This window comes from Larus michahellis, chromosome 12 (genome assembly GCF_964199755.1).
Source record: "Larus michahellis chromosome 12, bLarMic1.1, whole genome shotgun sequence".
Lineage (NCBI taxonomy): Eukaryota > Metazoa > Chordata > Aves > Charadriiformes > Laridae > Larus > Larus michahellis.
In genome coordinates, this window is record NC_133907.1 from 10,704,344 (window position 1) to 10,724,397 (window position 20,054).

Genomic DNA, 20,054 nt, shown 5'->3' on the forward strand with positions numbered 1-20,054 from the left:
TACAACTCACTAATCTGACGGTGGGATTTGCTAATAGATGTAACTGTTTATCTTTGCTGGATTTAGTAAAGGAATATAAATTGAAGTTATTACCTCAATCTCACTGTCAGCAGTAGGGGAAGGATCGTTGCTTCTTTTTGACCGGGCTCGTACCTTGCCATCTGACCCTCTGTGATGTCTGTCTGTTTCTATATCTTTTGCTGGTGTTGTTGAATATTCCCCTAATATGAAAAAAGAAATTCCATTGTAAGCTTAAATTTTGCACTCTATCATTATAATTAAAGCATGAAACCTTTTCGTGGAGAGCACCAGAAACATTGTGAAAACACCATCAGAAGGTCTTACTCTTTTCACGTCAACAGCTGACATTGTTAGAGAAATAACTTTTAACTCATAAGATTTGTTAAAACAATTTCAAACACCACCAAGACAGTATATATAACATTTTAAAATGGACGTGTCACTTCAAAAACCTTATCACATTTTTCATTGAAAAAAAAAGCTTTTTGAATTTTACTCCCCCCCTGCTTTTCAAGAGAGAAATTAGAAAGGCAATGGAAAAGGAAATGAAGACCAACTCAATCTCTGAACATTTTTTTTTTAATTTTGATGAATGCTCATGATTAAAAATATACTTTCAACATCAACTTCTATTCAAAAACACAGAGCTAGCCTGTTTAGCCATATTCTATTTCACAGAGGATGGTATTTTAGAACACAACTGAGAAGAGACAGTCAAAGGTGAACTTCCCTGTATAAAGTATCTGTTTTGATTGGCTTGAGTTTCATAAACCTGTCCAGATTTCACTTACCTTACATTACAAATCCTTTTCAAACATATTTTTCTTTTCACCTTGCTAAGTTGTGGCCTCTCCAGCTTCCTAGAATAACCATATTCTTCTTCAGAGAAGCTTGGATTGTGCCTAACAAGCCTTTTTGAAATCACCCTTTCTCAAAAAGGCTGAGATAAGATCTAAGGAACAGAAAATCCTCCAACTGCTTTTAGAGCAATCTGTGATCGCTTCTTTTTAAAAACCAATATTAGTTTATTTTTCTTTTAGAGCAACCACAGATGTTCAGATTTGTTTCACAAGTCAGCAGACCTACAATGGGCGTATACTGTGATCATCCACAAATTATGTGGTGTTTTATATAAATGTTATTGCATGCCAATGAAAACTTTATTAGGGAAGTGATATCTGAAGATTGTACTTGAACAGTACATTGGAGGATCATAATCCGTCAGTAATTCCATAAACCATTTAAGCTTTGAGACTTTAAAAATTAAGCCCTCAGAAGCCACAAATTTTGAAGACTTTTTGCATGGAATTCATCTTAAACTTTCAACTTAGACAAACAGTTTGTGTTGACTTTTTAAAGAGGGACTTTCTCTTGATGTACTTCTTTATGAACACATACATTACATGTTGTTGCAAGAGGTGAATATAAACCTTGACAGAGATGTGGGCTAAAAAGTCATCAGAGAGTCAGGAAACTCTGGGGCTTTTTCAGAGCGGGGCTGGCTGTTTTGAACCCACTGTTACCCACATTAGTCCTCAGTACTGATCTGGGGTTTGTATGTAATTGTTTTATCTTTCTGTACTACCTTTAGAGATCAAACCTCACATACTCATGAAAAAACACAGGATGGTTTTACAGAGCTTGGACGTTCTAATCTCTTCCCAAAAACCCGTGTTGCACTGTGAAAGCAGAACAGTTAAGTGCTAGGTAATCTGATTTATCCATGTAAATGTATGTATTTTAAAAAATTCCAACAACAAGGTTTTAATGTTTATGTCTACAGGTGGCTGAGACTGCCAAACTGAAAACAGAAGAGATGCACCTACCAGACAGGGATTCTGTGCTCTGACTGGTGATATTGTGAGAAGACTCCTGCAGAGAGTAAGTGGAGGTTGGGATGGCTGAGGGGCTGATGCTGTTTGCAGACACGTATGGAGAGTTGTAGGAAGAGCTGTAATACTGTGTGTACTGGCTTTGAGGAAAGCTTGGATATGATGAATATTCCTTTGAGGAAAAAAGAAACATCTAACTTATGTGTATCTGGTTTTATCTTATAAATGAGTAAGGCACCACAAAGGCAGCGTTATCTGCACATAAAGCAACTCATGGCTCACAAATATTTCACTGAAGAACCATGTTTCATTCACTTACAAAATTACATTTCTGCTTTTCCCAAATATACTCCTATTTTATTAGGATCAACTAATCAAGAAGAGGTTTGAAATCAGGTGAATTCTGCTTTTTCTATAGGATTTTAGTTATCAGCACTGACACATTTCATGTTACAGAGTTCAACAATTTTACACAGGAGTGAAGTAGGGCAGCTTTTTGATAAGGGCCGTGATGGAACACATAGTCTCTGTAAACAACAAAATTTCAGAAATCAGAAGAACAGAATGGATAACTGGGTGAGGGAAGGAGCCAAACAGACTGTGTTCTCCTATGATCAGCAACATTTTCTGATCAACTGTTAGAATAGGTTACAAAAATGAAGAAAAAAAAGAAGCAACAATTGTTTTGCAGAAATGTTCACAGTTGAGATTGTCCCAACTATCTCAGCAATAACTAAATGCCTGAGTGATCTTCCCCACCTACAGAAAAATGAACTAAAAATATGAGGTGCAAGTGACCGTGGGGACCTGAGGTATCACAAAACCATTTGTCTTGATTTTAAGGCTCCCAAACAAATTTCATACCATTATCTTCATATGGTCTTTTTTTTGTGAGAAGCAGGACAGTGCAATAGATTATAAAACTTCTCTCTGGACAATTAAAACATGAAACGTTTAATTTGCTTCTTTTCATTTTAATTACAACTCCTGCTCTTGTCCACCTATTTGCTTTTTCAGACAGAGAACTGTATTCGTGCTCCGGGGATTGTCTTCCAGCAAAAGGTTTTTATTCCCTCAGAAATACTAATTAGTCTCTGGTATTAAAAAATTAAATAATAAATAGTCTTTAGAAAGACTAAAAGCACTTTCCTCCTTAACAGCTTACATCTTTGTCTGTGACACAGCTATTTCATTAACTTTCAGTCACCAGGGAGCTCTCAAGAGCAAAGACTCAAGTTGTCATAATAACAATTAAATTGAAAAAGAAACGAGAGAATTTCATTGTTTTCTCTTAAAGAATATCACAAAATAATGAAAACAGCCCAATTATTTTTTCTCTTTTTGTGTAACCTCCATACTTCAATCGAATGCACTTTTACCAGCAAATGCTGATGTTTTTAGCCAAAACTGAAGTAATAAAGAAATTGCCCCCTGTTGTCATTAAAAATATAAATAAACATTCACCTTACAAATAAGGAATTGAAATTATCGGCCAACCAAAACACATTTTCTGGGACAGTGTACTCATTTGTTTGCTCCAATCAAAAAGAACCATTTGCTACTGAAAAACATCTGTCTTGTGTATATATGCATGCTGTTTATTTATACACACACATTTATCAAGGTATCTGAAGCATGAAGCCCACAGACAGGTGTATTCTCAAAGAAGGAAGCGCACAGACAGCTCAGATGGCTCAATATCCATCAGGGCTTGCCAATGCCTCTTTCAAATTGTTCATATTTATTACACAGTGCCAAGACAGCAGACGGGATCCTAGAAGCAGAGCTCTCTGTAGAGGGTGGAAAACATCTGAAAGTTGTAAGATGGCAGAGGAATGATGAAACTCTTGGCACTGCTACAGCAGCACGGCAGAGGCTGCCGGGGCATCCTCCTCCTGCAAGGACTGCGCTCTGTGCAAGTGTGTGTATTGATACACACATCTTAAAATTAATCAAGATAATTAGAAGTCCATCAAACAGACAGGCCACAGGAGTAAAGCAGAATGGTGTTAACCAAAACACACGGCAGTACCTTCCTCAAATACATGTAAAGAGCAGAATAATCTCTCTGATCTACCAAGCTTCCAAGTGTTTAAAATAAGTGACAAAGTTGCCAATAATAAATGCTGAACCATACCTGATGCACAGCACCAAATCCTGCAGAATTTGTCAGGCCATTGGCTCCCTGGTAAATCCCTGTTGTGCCTAAGGGAAAGAATATCACGGTCATAAAACACACCAGCCATCAAAATAACAGGATATCTTAGCAAAAATAATTTCCAACAGGAAGTAAAGTACCATCTCACTAGAAAAAAAGCGTATCACGAATCTTGACAAATATAGGCTGTAAGGACTTTGGGTTACTTCTGAGGTCTGCTTACTGAAAAGTATTCAAAGACAACTATTACATTCACTAAAACAAACATTTATGGAGCTGGGAAACAAAGCTGGAAAATGAGGATTCAACCCAAATTTAAAATTCAGTTACTTCTTTTTACAATAAATAATGGAAGAGTATTTTTCATCATCTTATCCTGTAGGAAAACTCCTGCGTAAGTATGTCCAGGAATGTGTCTTTATGGACCAGGTACCTGGGAATTTTTAGAAGACTGGGAAAATTTGTTCCCTGGTGTTGATATCCAAAACATAAGAACAGTATTGCTGAGATTTCTGGGACGGCAGGGAGCAAAAACATTGCTTCATCCTGGGATGTTAGGAAGAGAAAGGATGGACAGGTGAGTTTTACATGTCTCTGCCCCAAACGAAGCAGCTGATGTCCAGCCAGGCCTCCTTAGCTGGAGAAGGCATTACCACAAAAATTTCATGGGTGGAGAGATGAAGGTTCAGAAAAGATCTGCAGGAACAGTCCTCCTTTGCCTCCCAGCAGGGAAGTGGTAGGAGACCTGCAAGCTTCCCATCCTCTGGATCTTGCACCCCTGGCAAGTTCTAGCCTTGATTAAACTCCAGTCTATGCCATTTTCTATTTCAAAATTTTGCATTTCATGTGAGTGGAGAACTTCCTCTTGAGTTTGTATGGTTTGATGAGAATCTGTACTAAAAATCTTCTTCCAGTGTTTTGCAACAGTGCTTGCTCCAAGGACTGGCTGTTCATGTACAGGAGGCAAAAGCTGGACTATGCCATATTCCATCCCAATGGAAGGTGACGGGCTCCAAAGAGCACTCAGACCCACTATTTCCACAGTAAAAGAGGTATGATTTTGGTGCCGCATGGCCACAGTGAGCTCTTGTCTGGGCTTCATTTTGTCACCTTGATGTACCATCAGACCAAGCCTACTTGGCACTCAGCCTTTTTTTTTTCTTACCTGGTTTCTTACCATGTGAATGACTTTGAGCAGTGCTGTTTTAACCATATGACTCTCTGCACGTCTTCATGTGGCAACCTTTCTCCAAAGATCCACTTGCTTGTTTTTATTTTAAGACGCCAGATTAACTACGGAATGGACAGCTGAACAAACTCCACTCTGCCAAGTGCAGCTACAAAGCACACGCACTGAGATATAAATCTCAAGCCAAAAAGAAACAAGAGGGGGGACTCTGCCCTCCAGAACTAATTTGCTGCCACATGTAGTCTTTAAAAAGAAAAGGGGAGAGAGGGGGAAAAGAGGGTGCAGGTGACTGCCAGGCACCTAGAGGCCTGTGTCTGCCCAAGACCCCTGCATATGCGGGCTGGGGAGCTAAGCCAGTGCAGGTGGGTTCAGGTGATGCCTCCTCCTGGCATTCACCCCTTGGAGGCAACTCCGGGTGGAGCAGTATCCAATCCCTCCTCCTCCCCACGACCCATATAGGGAGACCGCCCAGAGAAGCATCCCAAAGGTAGCAACGCATTCAGCTATTGGCATTTTCCCCACCTCCTGCTCACACTAGGCTTTGCTTTTCTGCAGTTTTTCAAAAAGTCACGAGTATGCAGCAGGATGAATATATTCCTGTGGTAACTAAGCATTTCTCACCACTGTGAAGGGGAGTAATAGAGCCCCAGCGCTTACAGGCAAAAACAACTTTCACAGAACACAAAACAGCTCTTGTACACCAGAGCTCAAAACAATACAGGGGGGAATTTTTGATCTTCCTAAACTGTCATTTAGAAACAATCCATCATCCTTTATTAAAGCTGTCAAGAGGGGGATGAGTTACCTCAAGGGACTCACGCTTTATGTGTAAATTGTGATGAGAACATGTTTATTGCTGTGCTACCTGCACATGATACCATAGCTTCCTGGTTTCCAAACAGTATGAAAGAATTATAAAAAGAAGGAAAGATCCGCACAATTGAAAGGAACTTACTCTGAACTTTGCACCAGCTGTACAAAGCAAGTGTGTCCATGCACGCACAGGGCGGGTATGTGAGCAGGGAGAAGAGGGTAGAAATGCAGGGAATGACTCATGCTCCATAGCCTCCCACAGTACACTGTGACTAGACCTTATGTGGTGGATTTTACACTGTGGTTTTGTAGAATATATTTTTGCCATTTTAGCTGAGCTACCCCAGGTCCAAGGTCAGCTGTCCCTACAGACTGCTGCAGTCTGGCTCCCTCTGCCCAGGGGATTTTCAAAAGGAAGGACTGTGGTGCAGAGACAGAAACTAAACTTCCTGACATTTTACCTGCATATTTAAATACTTGTGGAAGTGCTTAAGACTGGTATTTCCTACAGCCTGAAGCTCAACAGGCCTGGGAGCAGATTTCGGCAACTCAGGTTTTTCACTTATTCTGGCCCCCGTCGTTGTATCATTACAAAGCAGGAGTATCATTTGAGCATAGTTCGTCTAAATTGAGATCAAACACAACTCCCTTTTTCTGCCCCTACAGCACTGAATTCGGAGAATGCAAGTCCCCCCAAGGTATACCTTGAAAGCTGCTAAGTTCAGTATCTCTTGGCAGCTTGGTATTGTTACAGCAGAACAATTACAGATAAGGACACTTGAGAGTCCTTGAGACAATCAAACAACCAAAGCTAGTAAAAACTTGGAATTTCTTCCCAGCTGAACGTGCATGAAAAGCTGTGAGAAAAAAAAAAATCAATTACCTGCATGGAAAAGAAAGTCCTTGAAGATTCAGGTTCAGAAATATTTCATTTCAACCTTTGTCTCAGGGACTAGAGCTGTCTCATAGGGACAGCTATAGCCCAGTCCCTGTTTCACTTTACAGGCTAGACTGGAGAGACCACGTTTTCAATGATGCACAATCAGTTCAAATGAAAGAAAAACAAACAAGCACCACAGGCAATGAAGAGAAGGATAAACCCTCTCTCTTCATGAGCAAAGAATGACGCCTGCTAGTTACAGTTTCTGTGAGCAGCCTCATAGAATTCATCAGTTCAGAACACATATCAGAACTGGCCCCAAATGTTTGCTTTTCTTCCCTAAGTTGTTGATAAGAAATAAACATTTACATAATAAAATTAATTCTGCCACGTGCAATTTCAGTTTTGCATCAGTAAATTTTACACTCAAGAAATGCTGGAAAATTATCAAGCATACTGGCATGGCTGAACTGGAATGACATTAAAAAGTGGTGCTTACCTGGCATGGGGCATGCCTAAGAAGCCTCTTGGTAAGCACTGTAAAGGAATGCCTGGCCCCCTCCCATTTCTGAGTGGATACTGCCCATTTCTATAGGACTTTTGCTTTCGCATATATTGGCTTTTTTCCCTGACTTCTGAAGACAGTGCACTATCTCAAACTGCAGCTGACTTTACGTTTGCAATACTGTAGATGTGCGAGCAAGCCATTTGTTTCCATCTATCTTGGTAGCTCAATGTCAAGTAATTGCATTCAAACTCCTACTTGCAAATCAGAAACAAGCCTAGGATCTCTCCCTTTGGATCTTCTCCATATGGAATATGGTTCACATCTGTGTTCAATCAAACCAGTTGCTAAATGTCACAATGCCCTCATTCACAGGTAGCTTAAAGAACATTTAGCTGGTAATAAAACAATCTGGACTCTAGAGTGGAATAGCTCTTCTGATGTATGGTACCGTAAACGTTCCTGTAAAGTATGTATTATCACAAACACACTTGCATGAAAAGACACCGCATAAAAGGCGTGCATATGTTGTACATATTCAGTGTCACGACTTTTGCTTGATAAGTAGATGTGGCCCTTCTCTATATGAGTGTCCAAGAGCAACATATATAGAGAAACTCTTTGTGAGCTGATTGATGGTATATCCCTGTTGTCATACAGCTGGATTTAATTTGCTATTTTCCCCTCATTCTCTTTTTAATTCAAGTATTTTAAAATCTATGCCATGGTCAATGATAGTTTTAATGGTGTGTGATCTGGACTGTGGTCCTGCAAAAACTTTCATGCCAGCTTCTCCTTTCTGCCTTTTAGTCACTGCAATAACAGGCTGCATTTCTTCCCCTCCAGGTAAGAGCAAGTAAAGGAAAGAAGGGAATATTCACGGTTATTTTCAGTATCTTTGGAACTAAGCTCTGGCATTGTTAAAAAAAGCTTTCTTTCAGCTTATGAATACACAGTACGGCATAGGAATATTGGTGTCTTAGGGAGTTGTGATTACAGAGACAGAATGGGCCTGTGGTATAGCTCAGATCAATACCACAGCAAGCTTTGAAAATCAGGTTTGTGTTCTTGCATTTCACAGGTCAGTGGGGCCCTGACATCACGAAGGTGTTCTCCAAGCCTCCTGTACTCCTCAAAAGAGAATAAGCTGCTATATTTAGAAGAAAAGATGGCTTGCACTTCCAGTATTCAAAGAAATAATCAACAATCAGAGAAGGAGATAGCCAGCTTCAACACAGGTGAACACCAGGGCATTTATCACAGCTGTGTGAGTAGCCAGCAGCAATTGTGAGTCCATGAACACTCAAAAGATGCAACACTGGATTGAGATGAGGGTGTTCGGAGGGTGGCTTCCATAGGCACTTGTGAATATACTTGAAATAGAACAACAAACCTTAGATCCAAGCGTTTCCTCTAACTTGTAGACAAATCACATACTGGTTCCAGGGAGAGTTCTCTCAAAGGATTATTTGATCACTTAGCATTACTAAAATAAATGCCTACAGGGTTCAGCTGAATTGCATGATATTTTACAAGCTTGTATATAATGGCTTGTGTATTCTTACATCAGCAAGCTGTTTTCCTACAGGAAACAATGTTGACTGAGAGTGATGCAAGGAACGGCCTTAGTCTAACTCCCAGCAGAGTGTGCATTACTCTATGCTATGAAGAACATCTGGTTGAAGACTTCCATGGTCATTCAGAAAGGTTCTTTGCAGTGCTTTAGCTCTTTGACAAGCTAATGTTTCCTGCAGTAAATATTGCCTTCTCCAAGCTGCTACTTTTTTAGTGAGAGGTTAAGCACTCATCAAAATTACCTCCCAGCAGCTATACTCCAGTGCCTTGTAAGGTTCCAAATCCTACAACATCTGCCTGCATTTATTGGGCAAGAAAACTCATAAAATGTTGCATGGCTGTCAGCTGTGGAGGTATTTCAAGACTATCCGACCTGTTAAAGGAGAAGAAAAACTCAACCCATACGTACTTTGCAGCATACTGCTCAACTGTTTGCCATTAGGCATAATGAAACCTTCTCCAAAAACAGTCTTGTATTTCTGTCTGGAAGGGCTCAGACAGTATAGGGAAGAGCACACTATATTAACCTAGATGAAAAGCATGATTCTGCAATGTTATAGCACTTGACATCAGCAGTGTCTATTAAAGGACGTTGCTCCCAGAAGCATATGAACACCTCCTGCAGATAATACTCTCAGACATGCAACCCATTTAAGATATGTCCATTTGTCTCCCACTACGATCCCCTTCAGTCCTGCTAGCCTGACCAGGTGTTTGAGGGCACTTTCAATGGTGATATAAAACACATTTCACAGTACAGTTTTCCTGAGTCAAAGTTCTTCCCCTGCTGCCTGCTTCTGGGAGTACTCAACCCACAGAGCCTCCAAAAGCTTTAATAAGTGATGACCAGAGCACTTTTAAGGGCCTGGCTTTTACCATCCTGTTGAGCCTGGTCACTTGTATAGCTCAATCCAGCTCAACAATGGTGCTGAAAGTGCTGGGATGGTTTATATTTACTCTCAGGATTTGAACCATGGGAAAGCAATTACATTTTATTATATTTTGAGAAAATGTTCCTTTTAACCACTTCTATCAAATGATGCTGCAGCTATAGAAGGAAATCACACTGGATTGTCTTCAAGAACAAATCAGAAGGAAATGTTTTAGGCCAAAAAGCTTACATCCTTACAACAGCAATGTAGACTGTTTCTGTGCAACCCCTTGTTGAAAAAACAACCAGCAAAACTGACTTTATTTGGGTCACTCCATGGACACCAGAGATTAAAGATTCCTCCAGATGTAGTTTCATCCTGGACACAATCCTCCACCGACAGATAACAAGACATGATAAAAGAAAGCTGGATTTGTCCCCTCCTGTGCTGTTTAGTGGCTATGAGATTCCAGTTCCCAGGTCAGCATTAAAATCTAACAAGCCCTATAACATCTGCTGTCATGCAGTTGGGAATAAATCTCTGGCCCATGAACATAGCCACATATTTAGCAATTCCCTTCCCCTTGAGTAAGGTGAATCTCTAAATACGAATGGAAAAGATAAGAGCAAGCTGGGCAGCGTGTCTACACTCTTTGACCCATTACTCAGGATCATAGTAACTCTCAACCGAACACTCTAGAGCCAGGCATTTTCCCCAAGACTTTTCCAGGCCCTCCATGCACTGCTTCAGTACTGCAGTGCCTCCAGGAAAAAACCCACAATGGACAACAGGGGATGCTCAGAAAAAAAAGGACAAAACCAGAATGATCTTTGCCCTGGTACTGCCTTGTTCACTTCAATTAATCTGCCAGTTACAGACTAAGACAAGTTTACATCCTCCTTTTTTATCTTCAATAACTGTCAATGGACTTTTCTTCAGACAGTCCAGGAATTCTCATAAATCATAAAGGTCACAGTATTGTAGTGCAGAAGTTTCAGTGCTTAAACCCACCAACATAAATAGGAAGTGCATCCAAATTACATAGAAAAAAGCCATGCAAGAGCATTATCCAACAGCAGCACAGGAGTTACGAAACTCCTGAGTTGCACAAAATGAAGCAGGGTCAGACCTTATTTGTCCACAAACAACATCACTGTCTTTGATCATATGACCGCATTCTATTTTTTCCACCAGAGCATTACCTCATGCAGTGCCTGGAGATGAGATACAATAGAAAGCAGTACCAATACTGCACCAGCATCATGAATCTGATGTTTCCTAACTTTCAAGTGCTTGACTATGCAGGTATGATGTTTCTTGATATGTAATTTAACACTAGCTCTTCTATTGCCTTCTAGATATTTTCAAGAAAACATCATGTGGTATACTGAATCAATTATTCAGTGAAGCTTCTATAACATTTTAGCATATTCTATGCCAACTGCACTATAAGCTGAATAATCAAGGCCAAATTAATAATTTCCCAACCTGTTACCATCCTATGATTGGGTTTTTTTGTTTGTTTTTGGGGTTGGAGTTTGTATTTTTTTTACATCCTACAAAAGTGATGAAAATAAAATCCACAAACAGGAGTCTCTGTGACTGTTTCTATGCTGAGTTTGCTCATTAACCACATTTTGAGTATTCTATCTGACCTCCGCAAATGCTCCCAAGATAGTCAAGCAGCAGCTAGACTTTATGGAAATCAAGTCTGATCTTTTGTACAGGACAACCACAGAATTTTATCCAATACTTCCTGCAGTGAAACAATGATTTGTCTTACACTCAAACATATCCTTCTAAAACTACCTGTAGTAGTTCTTAAGCACAGAGATTTGGACAGACACTCTGAAACACAGGAAACAAGGTAGAAGAATGTAGCCTCATGAAGCGCAAGCCAGCTCGTCACAGCAGACAGCTGGGTGTGGGCAGAGCCCTCCTCCACACATCCCTCTGGTGAAACCTCCTCTTGAGCACTTCATCCGACAGCAGACGCAAGATACCTCCAAAGTAAACCCTCTGCCTCGGAAAAGATTCCCGATTTTCGCTGTACCACCATCATATCTTCAGTTAACATAATTTTGCCATTACTTCCGTGGGTGCTCTTCAGCCATGAGAACCCATGTCCCCACACAGCTTTAAGCCTTACCACAAACCTGGTGTTCCTCGGGGACAGAGACATTGACGATAAAACCCTGATGAGTCCAGACAGAGCAGAAGTTATAGATGATTTGTCAGCCCATTTCTCTCTTACAAACACACATTTGCTCCCCTAGCTTCAGGACCACCCACCCCGGTGTCTACTTCTTCCAATAGCATATCCTCTTCCCAAGTCCCTCCTTGTTTGATAATGACCAAGGAATGAGTTCTGAATGGAACCTCAAAAAAAGAAGTAAATGGGAAAAGTCAGAGCAGGGTTTTCTCCTTGGGTAGCAGTAGCATAGATCGTTGCAGCTTACAGTGCACCACTGTCAACACCTTTGCCTCTCCCCTTGACTTCCCTCTTCTGTAAGATGGCTCATTTTAAAACAAAGTAAATGTAGCGTGGTCAGCCACTGGTGTTTAAAATTCTTTGAAAGGGAGGCTGTGCTGTTATTCTGAGGAACCTTGTATTTACACTGTAAAAAGTGAGGTCAGACCCCTCCTGAAGAGAGGCCTCTCCCTGCTGAACTCACCACGGAGTGAAGCACAGCTTTACTGTCACAGTTTTAGACTGCAACTAATGCAAACCAGCTGTGAAGCAGAAGCTTTTGAAAGAGACTACCCATTTTCTACTGAGGTTTTAATTTTATGAATCTAAGGCATCTGAGTGACAGTTTGCTGAGAACACCCTCTCGCTCTCCTTCATTTTCTGGGACTTCAGATGGACTCAGCATCTGTATGCCAAACTGTGATCCACATTTCTCAAGTGCAGATTGAAATTTCCTCTTCTCACACATTTCATCACCAAGTACTTAAAGAATCAAGCTTAAAATTAAACATGCCACTTCCTTTGCAAAATTAATGCATGCAGAGCTAACTTCATGCGGAATAGATATTTATGGACTCATATTAAATATGTAACACACAAATTGGCACCAAACTGCAAGAAATGCAGGCCTCTCTTGTATAAAAAAATTGTCTAGGTTATCCACATATTAACAAGAGCCAAAATATTTCCAGCATAAGAAAACATTTCAATTGATTAAATATTCAGATTTTACTTGGTCTCAAGCCAGGAGAACAATTCATAAGCAATTCATTCCACAAACATAAGAAACATACATAATTAGTCCATTTCAAATCAGCGTTGCACAAAAGAAATGCCGCTTTCTATTCATTCATTATTTGACAGCTGATCAGAATGGACTCTACAAAGAAAACAAATGCTCAGCAGTAGCAAAGAATTTCACTGTGTATGTCTTTGGCCCCAAATTTATGTCTGTACTGAACTCAATACTGCTTTGCAAATCCTTGGCAAAGGAAAGTTATCCCAGTTACATAACTGAATTTTCCTTTGTCATGTAAAAAGTATTTTGTGGGTAGATGGATTTGGATATTAAAAAAAAAAAAAAGTGGTCAAATCTTTTCCTGCCCAACGACAGTATCCACAGTGGTCTTTGGCCACATTTTTAACTGTTGTGCAACTTCATAGTTTCATACCAGCTGTCATTTTAGCAATAATAACTGAAGAGCAAGGCATTGTCTAGGAATTAATGACAAGCTGAGAAGAGATGGCCTGATGCGCAATAAAGGGGTAACACATGCTCATGCGACCACAGGAAATGCTCTATAAGCTGGCTGCTATTGCTCTCTGCATAGCTGATGGCTCTCCATGTTAGCTAATGTGCTGGCGCAGTTTTCTCTTTGTATTTTACATAGCTCATTAAATGATAAGTTTCTTATATTCTGAAGCTTTCTCCCCCACCCTCAGCAGCGACAGTTTCCTCAACTGCCAGTTAAGATGATTAAGTTCTTTGGGGCAGAAGTTGAATATAATCTGTGTGTCTTATGTTCCAATTTCTATCATTGAATAATAATTTTATCAAAAGTCTGAGCAAATCACTGAACTGCTAAATTGTCAGAAAATGTAAACTTAGAAAAATGTGTGCTAAAAAGCACAATACACTTCTAATATCTAGTCTAGGATGTTGTTTGGGGATTTGGTGCTGTATTTGTACACTTACATGAGGATTGCTTAAGAAATGGCATAAACGTTGAAGCAACATTTACCTACCAGCATTACAAATGTATCACTTTAAAGACAAAAATCTAACAGGAACTGTTATCTCCTCTGCTGATTCATGGCTAAAAATGAGTGGCATCCTCAAACTGGTCACATGCATATTTCAAATATCTTCACCTCATTATGAAGCTAATTAATTTTGTAAATACAATAATGACATGAAACAACACTATATACAGCACTGGTTAAAAAAAAAAAAAAGAGAGAGAAAAAAGTCACCCCATCAGAGTAAATAAGCAGATACCAGATTTCAGTCTATTTGAATGTTACTCAAAGTCTGACGATATACTCTCATATCCAGTGTTACATGGCAATTAAAACCATTATTTCAATCTATAGTACCTTTGTGGTACAGTTTCATGTCATTTTTATGAGCTATGGAACTTGCCAATCCCATCTTTTTTAGCTGTATATGTGTGTGACATATTGCATTAGCTATTTGGATTGTAAACTCTTCCACATTTAGTTTATTTTCATGCTAGGGAAGCATGAAAATAGATTCCCCCTTCTGGCTGGCTGTAAAATAGGGGTTTTTTTCTGTAACACTTAGTGACCAAAAGTGTGTTCTATCTTCATTCTTGTGTTTTAGTGGATTCTGTTCTTGCTCAAGAACCAGGATACAGTTGATAATCGGAGTTAAACAAGAAAAGCTGAACACTACCCCATTACACCTTCACCATCTGTGTTTGTAATGAAAATGAACAGACTTAAGACAGCAGAATTTGGCCTCAGAAGTACCATGTTACTGATAACAGCCCATCAGGGAGCTGAGGCTGCAACCTGACACATGTATCCCAGCCAGAGTTAGTGCTGGTACCACAGAAACATGAGAGCAAACAAACTACCAACAACTGTGTTGGCACTTACTGAAGGAGAACATTTGTCCTAGAGCCCTATGAGAAAAAGTATTGCCTAAGAAGTCATTTATTCCTTGGTGATTGGTGTAACACACCTCCAATGGGTGCCTACTTGGTGGCTGGACCCTGTAACTCATAAATGAGGGGAAAGCAAAGAGGATTCACACAGGCTGCACAATCTGCTCAAGATTCATAGTCTGACCACCCATGCCTGCCTGCAGATGTCTTCACTACTTTGCTCTGGAAGCTTACTCTCAATGTAGGCAAACAATACCAGTTATTTCACTGCTGCGCTTGATCTATTACCATCTTACAATACTTGCAGAGGTTAACTTAAGAAAATAATTTTTTTCCTCACACTTTAAAATACAAAACTGAGCAGCACACACTCCTGGGGATAGGTTTCCTTGCTGATCCCCCGGATGTCACCCTCTTCAAGATCTCTCTTTCAACATTTTGTCCTTGAAGTGGGGGTTAAGAGCTCAACTCTTAAACTCCCCTTGAAATTTGATTTTATAAAAATATGTAAACAAAAATTTGCCCTATTCAGCTGATTTAGCCCACCACCTAAAGTCCCTGCCTGGGTCAGCAACAGGGTGACCAAAAGGACTGATGTGAACTTGGCAAAAGTCTCAGTGGTCCTGGAGCTGGGTGGCATGGAGAGTTGCTTGCTCGCATTAGGGGGACGCAGTGATCACCTCCCCACCCCCAAGTGTTGTGGCGTGGGAAAGCACTGAGCATGCATTCCTCGGTAGCACTCAGCACAGGAAGGCTCCTGGCTTCTCACTCAAACCTTTCAATAGCACTCAGCAAGGTAAATAAACCGTACAGTCAGGGAGCTTCAGACTGCTGCTCTCATGGGCAGTGGTGGAAGGGTGGAAATATTTGTTTACAACAGGAAGACCAATTTATTCCTGCTCCCTTTGCCTTGAAGTAAGCACCTGCCACTTGCAGAAACTGTTTTCCTCTGTTTTCTTTTGCATTATAGGCTTAGTGAGCTGGCTGAAATGATCTTCCTGGCATAAAAACCTGAAAAGAAGTGTTTTCATCTAATACCATAGCATCGCCCAAGGGAACATTATCTGAAAGCACTCTGGGCACATTCATGCTCATACACATATCCATGAAGTTCCTCCCAGACTCTTTTGGTACAACACATGGTTGTGTCACTACTGTTTGCAAGCGTAACATTTTCAAGTGCTGATGCACAAAATTTGCTTGTCTAAACCTCTTGATTGAACAAAGGGGCCATCTTAAAAACTTCAGTCCCACGTGAGTCAAGAGTTTGCCTTCTCAAACAGCTCAGATTCATCTAAGCTAACACAAAGCACATGTGGAAGCTGTGTTCTGGGGAAACAGAAAATAGAAACCTAGACAGGAATACCCCGATCTTCTAAGGCAGCAAAAGCCACAGTTTCAAGTGCTGCTGACAGTGTAACACAATCTCAAGACAAGATTGATACATTCAAGGAGCAAAATAGAAGCCAAAAACTGAACTCCTGCTAGGAGTAGGACACATGAAGCTTGAATGAGTCAAGGTGACAAAAAAACCCCAACCACAGGCTACAGGGTTTTAAAAATTTTTTGTGCCACATTCAACCCAGGTGTCTCCAGCATGTTCCATGAGGAATTCAAGCCACAAAAATCACCTTAGAGTTAGAAATATGTGCTCTGACAAAACTAGCATGTGAAGTCTCAGCAGAGGGTCACCTCTCAGTCTTCAGCTTTCTCAAATAATTTCTAGAATAAAATGGGTTTTACCTTGTTTCCTAGTTTCCTTAACTGTTTAGGATTTTATTTGCTCTCAGACTTAAAATCGAAGTGGACACATCTGTCAACGTTTCACATTCAGGGTGCAGAAGAATTGAGTGCACTGACAAGGTTTTGCCAGGGGGATAGTTGAGTGTAATGACACAAAAGGGCATTTTGCCTAGAGGTTTTAAAAAAGCCTCCCAGCAATATCAAAAAGCAAACTGTGAGACCTGATCTCTCTCCCCTTCCATGGCTTCTACAAGAACTTGGGAAAACCATGCAATTCCTCTTTGGTTTTCCAGTCCTTGGAAAACCTCTGAGGGAAGGATAAAGCGAAGACAGAGCTTTATCCTAGTGTGCATTCACCTGCCCTCCAGGGAAGTCACTCCTCTTGGAGTAACATTTTTCCTCCAGTGTAACAGCCTCTCAGAGAGCTCATGTGCATGTAGGACGGACAGACTAGCACTGCTGACGGGAGAGCTGCTGAAGTTGTACCTGAGCTGCTTTTAAACTAGCGAGTCTGGATATGTATAGCCGCAGCAGGAAAGGGTGCCACACGTTTAGCCTGTGTGACTGATGGGCTTTCTGACTCTTCCCATTCACCAGCACCTAAATTGGGCAATTTTAAACTACTTGAGGTATTTTCGTTTGTGCTGCTGTCACATCTTTGACAGTAATTAAGATATTTGCTAAGAAACAGCAAGAATATTCGCATTTTGATCTCTTGGAAATGTTTTTTTAATGCTTGTCTCAGTTCATGCAGTCATGGCAATTCACGCTTAATGCAAGGCACTTTCAAATGCAGGTGTGCTGAGGTTTAGGAGGAGACAAAATCTAATCTTTATTTTTTACTAGTCAAGTTCAATACAAACACCAAAGTGGACTCAGAATATGACGACTACAGGTGAGGAACGGAACTGCCAGGGGACTCAAGGTGAAGGCACAGAGACAGTGACATTTTAAGGACATATTATTCTTCTTGTATATAAAATGATAGATACAGCTGAAATGGTTATGCTATGGTTCCTCTCGTCTGCTATTGTTGCATTAGAATTTCTCATCATTCTTTGTAGGATTGCCTGGACAGCTGTTTTTAAATTCAGATTACACAGAGTACAACCACATTTTAGTAATCATTCAATTCATGCTTAATGACTCAACCAGTCCCAGGAAAATGAATAAATAAATAAATATTAAGATAATTCACGAAGATCAGGAACAGTACATACTGGAGGAAAAAGCACACGGAATACCAGCCAAACAATGAAAATCTGCCATATGTACTTCAGGTTTCTGACCAGCAGCACCAAAATGCTCAAAGAAATCAAATACCACGCTAGAAATGGGCTGAAGGGAATCACAAATGAAATTCCACCATTTTCATTTACTTTACACTTCTTGGCAATTCAGATTTAAACCCTTCATAACTTTCCTGGAGTTGGCAAGTCAACATTCAGTATCCTGAGAGTTGGTGTTTCATACAGCTTCTCAAATGGAATAACCAGAAAAGAACTTCAAGTTTTATTTTTAGAAATACAAGTATATTTTGGCATTCCTGGTTGTACAACAAAACAAAGTGTTATAAAGCTACAAATAGAAGGCACTGTCTTTGAAGACTTAAGGGAATCCAATTGATTAATTTATAATTAATTATTTGTTCTGACAACAATAAAACAGTTATTCTAAACTTACTAAACCTTAGCTCAGTAACCTTGAGGAAAAACCAGCTGCTTTCAGCTCTGCTCTTCTGAACCTTACCTGGGCAGTCTGTAGGTAATTAACGATGCTGGTACTTTGGGAGTTAGAACAGGCAGATGTATCTTAGCAGGTATTAGTTATATCTTAACAGTAAAAATTTTTTTTTTAGTATCAAGGTGTCAGCTTTAAAAAACAAAATTAGTGGAGAGAATATGCATCAGTTTAACCACAGGGCAGTTTGTTCAGGACAGCATAGGGCAGAAGCATAATACTAACATTACTGTTTGCATGAAGTGTAAAACCACCTTTGCTTTGCTTCCACTCAGAATCTAGGAATTCACACTAACAAAACAATCCCAGGTATGCAGCCACAATATTAATTAAAAAAAAAGAAAACACAGTTTCTGCAGAAAGGCAAAGGTTATACTGATCATATGTGAAGTTTTGCTAGGATACTCTAGTGCTAAATCCAGTACCTCAGGCAGAAATTAATTCCTTGATGAGCAAAACAGATCTGTGAAGACCTACCTCCTACTCTGCCTGTCTGTACCTAAGCTTTTCATTGTAATTGCAAAAGAAGAAGAACTGGTCTAATACGGGGGTACAGGATTCTGACTTCTTACACCACATCCTTGGTGCCAGCAAGGCACCAAGCTGTACTCACCATGCATCTGGTATGTGTACGGTGCTTGTCCGGCGGTCGGGGTACTGAAGCTGGATCCATAGCTGAGAAACCCACTCTGTCCTGGGGAATGGCTCAGGCTGTCCTCTGTTTTGATGCCTTCGGGGCATAGAGTAGGAACCAAGAAACCAAGAGCAGAACATGAGTGTTCGTCATATAAAGGCATAAAAAGCAAGTTTAGGAATTAACAATTATTCAGCTAGATTTTAACCTAATAAACTCCTTTTTTCCCTGTGCTTTCTTTCTTTCCTTTTTTTTTTTTTTTTTTTTAAATTATCTGCATTACCAGAACAGGTCTCTACAGTAACAGAGTAAAGTAAATTAATCACAAATAATATTTGAGTCAACTATATCCTGTATGCACACCCAAATGAACTTTTGCTAAGATGAGGAAACAACCATAAATAATATTGTTTTCAAAAACAATTTATGAACAAATAGTTTTGTTCTAGAATTAAACGAACTCATTGACTCATGAACTTTCTGAACGGTTATCAGATGCAAGCAATCATTAACAACACAACAGGACCTTCAGCAAAATAACCTCAAGACTTCTGTTCTCAACAGAATTGTCTTTTACTTGCATTAAATTTTCAGCTTTGGTAGCAAAATATTTATTGGCAAGTCATACAGGAGGATTATCATCTATTCAGTTAGATATAACATACAGTTCAGGAATAATAGGTAAGCCCCGAAGCCACAAAAATCTTTTCATTACTAAAATCAGGCAATTAAACTGACAATTTACAGGGGGAACAGCAATAGCTGAATTAAACATTGCAAGATGAAACCTTTGCTGGTAGTGAAAGGGGTTGATATTTTATTCTGAGATGCTGCCGAGATTGTACAGCTGTATTATTAAAATAAACAGCTGAAAGGTGCGTCTTATTATGAACCCTTTGGGCGTGATCCTTCCCTCCTTTGCATGCCTATTTGCACAAAACAAAAAACGGCCATTGGACACACCCTGAGTGCTGGGACTAAACAAAGACGCT

The 20,054-nt window shown here is 40.0% G+C and overlaps 1 protein-coding gene across 6 annotated transcripts in view; it reads right to left on the reverse strand.

The window, feature by feature from the left end:
• EYA2 (EYA transcriptional coactivator and phosphatase 2) overlaps positions 1-20,054 on the reverse strand; it is a 98,186-nt gene that overhangs the window by 29,437 nt on the left and 48,695 nt on the right. For all 6 annotated transcript variants that reach the window (XM_074605174.1, XM_074605179.1, XM_074605176.1 and 3 more), the window contains 4 exons: positions 19,042-19,158; positions 3,991-4,058; positions 1,848-2,025; positions 94-221 (listed from right to left, as the gene is read on the reverse strand). In XM_074605174.1, coding sequence (XP_074461275.1) covers positions 94-221; positions 1,848-2,025; positions 3,991-4,058; positions 19,042-19,158 — 491 coding nt within the window. The remainder of the gene's footprint in view (positions 1-93; positions 222-1,847; positions 2,026-3,990; positions 4,059-19,041; positions 19,159-20,054) is intronic.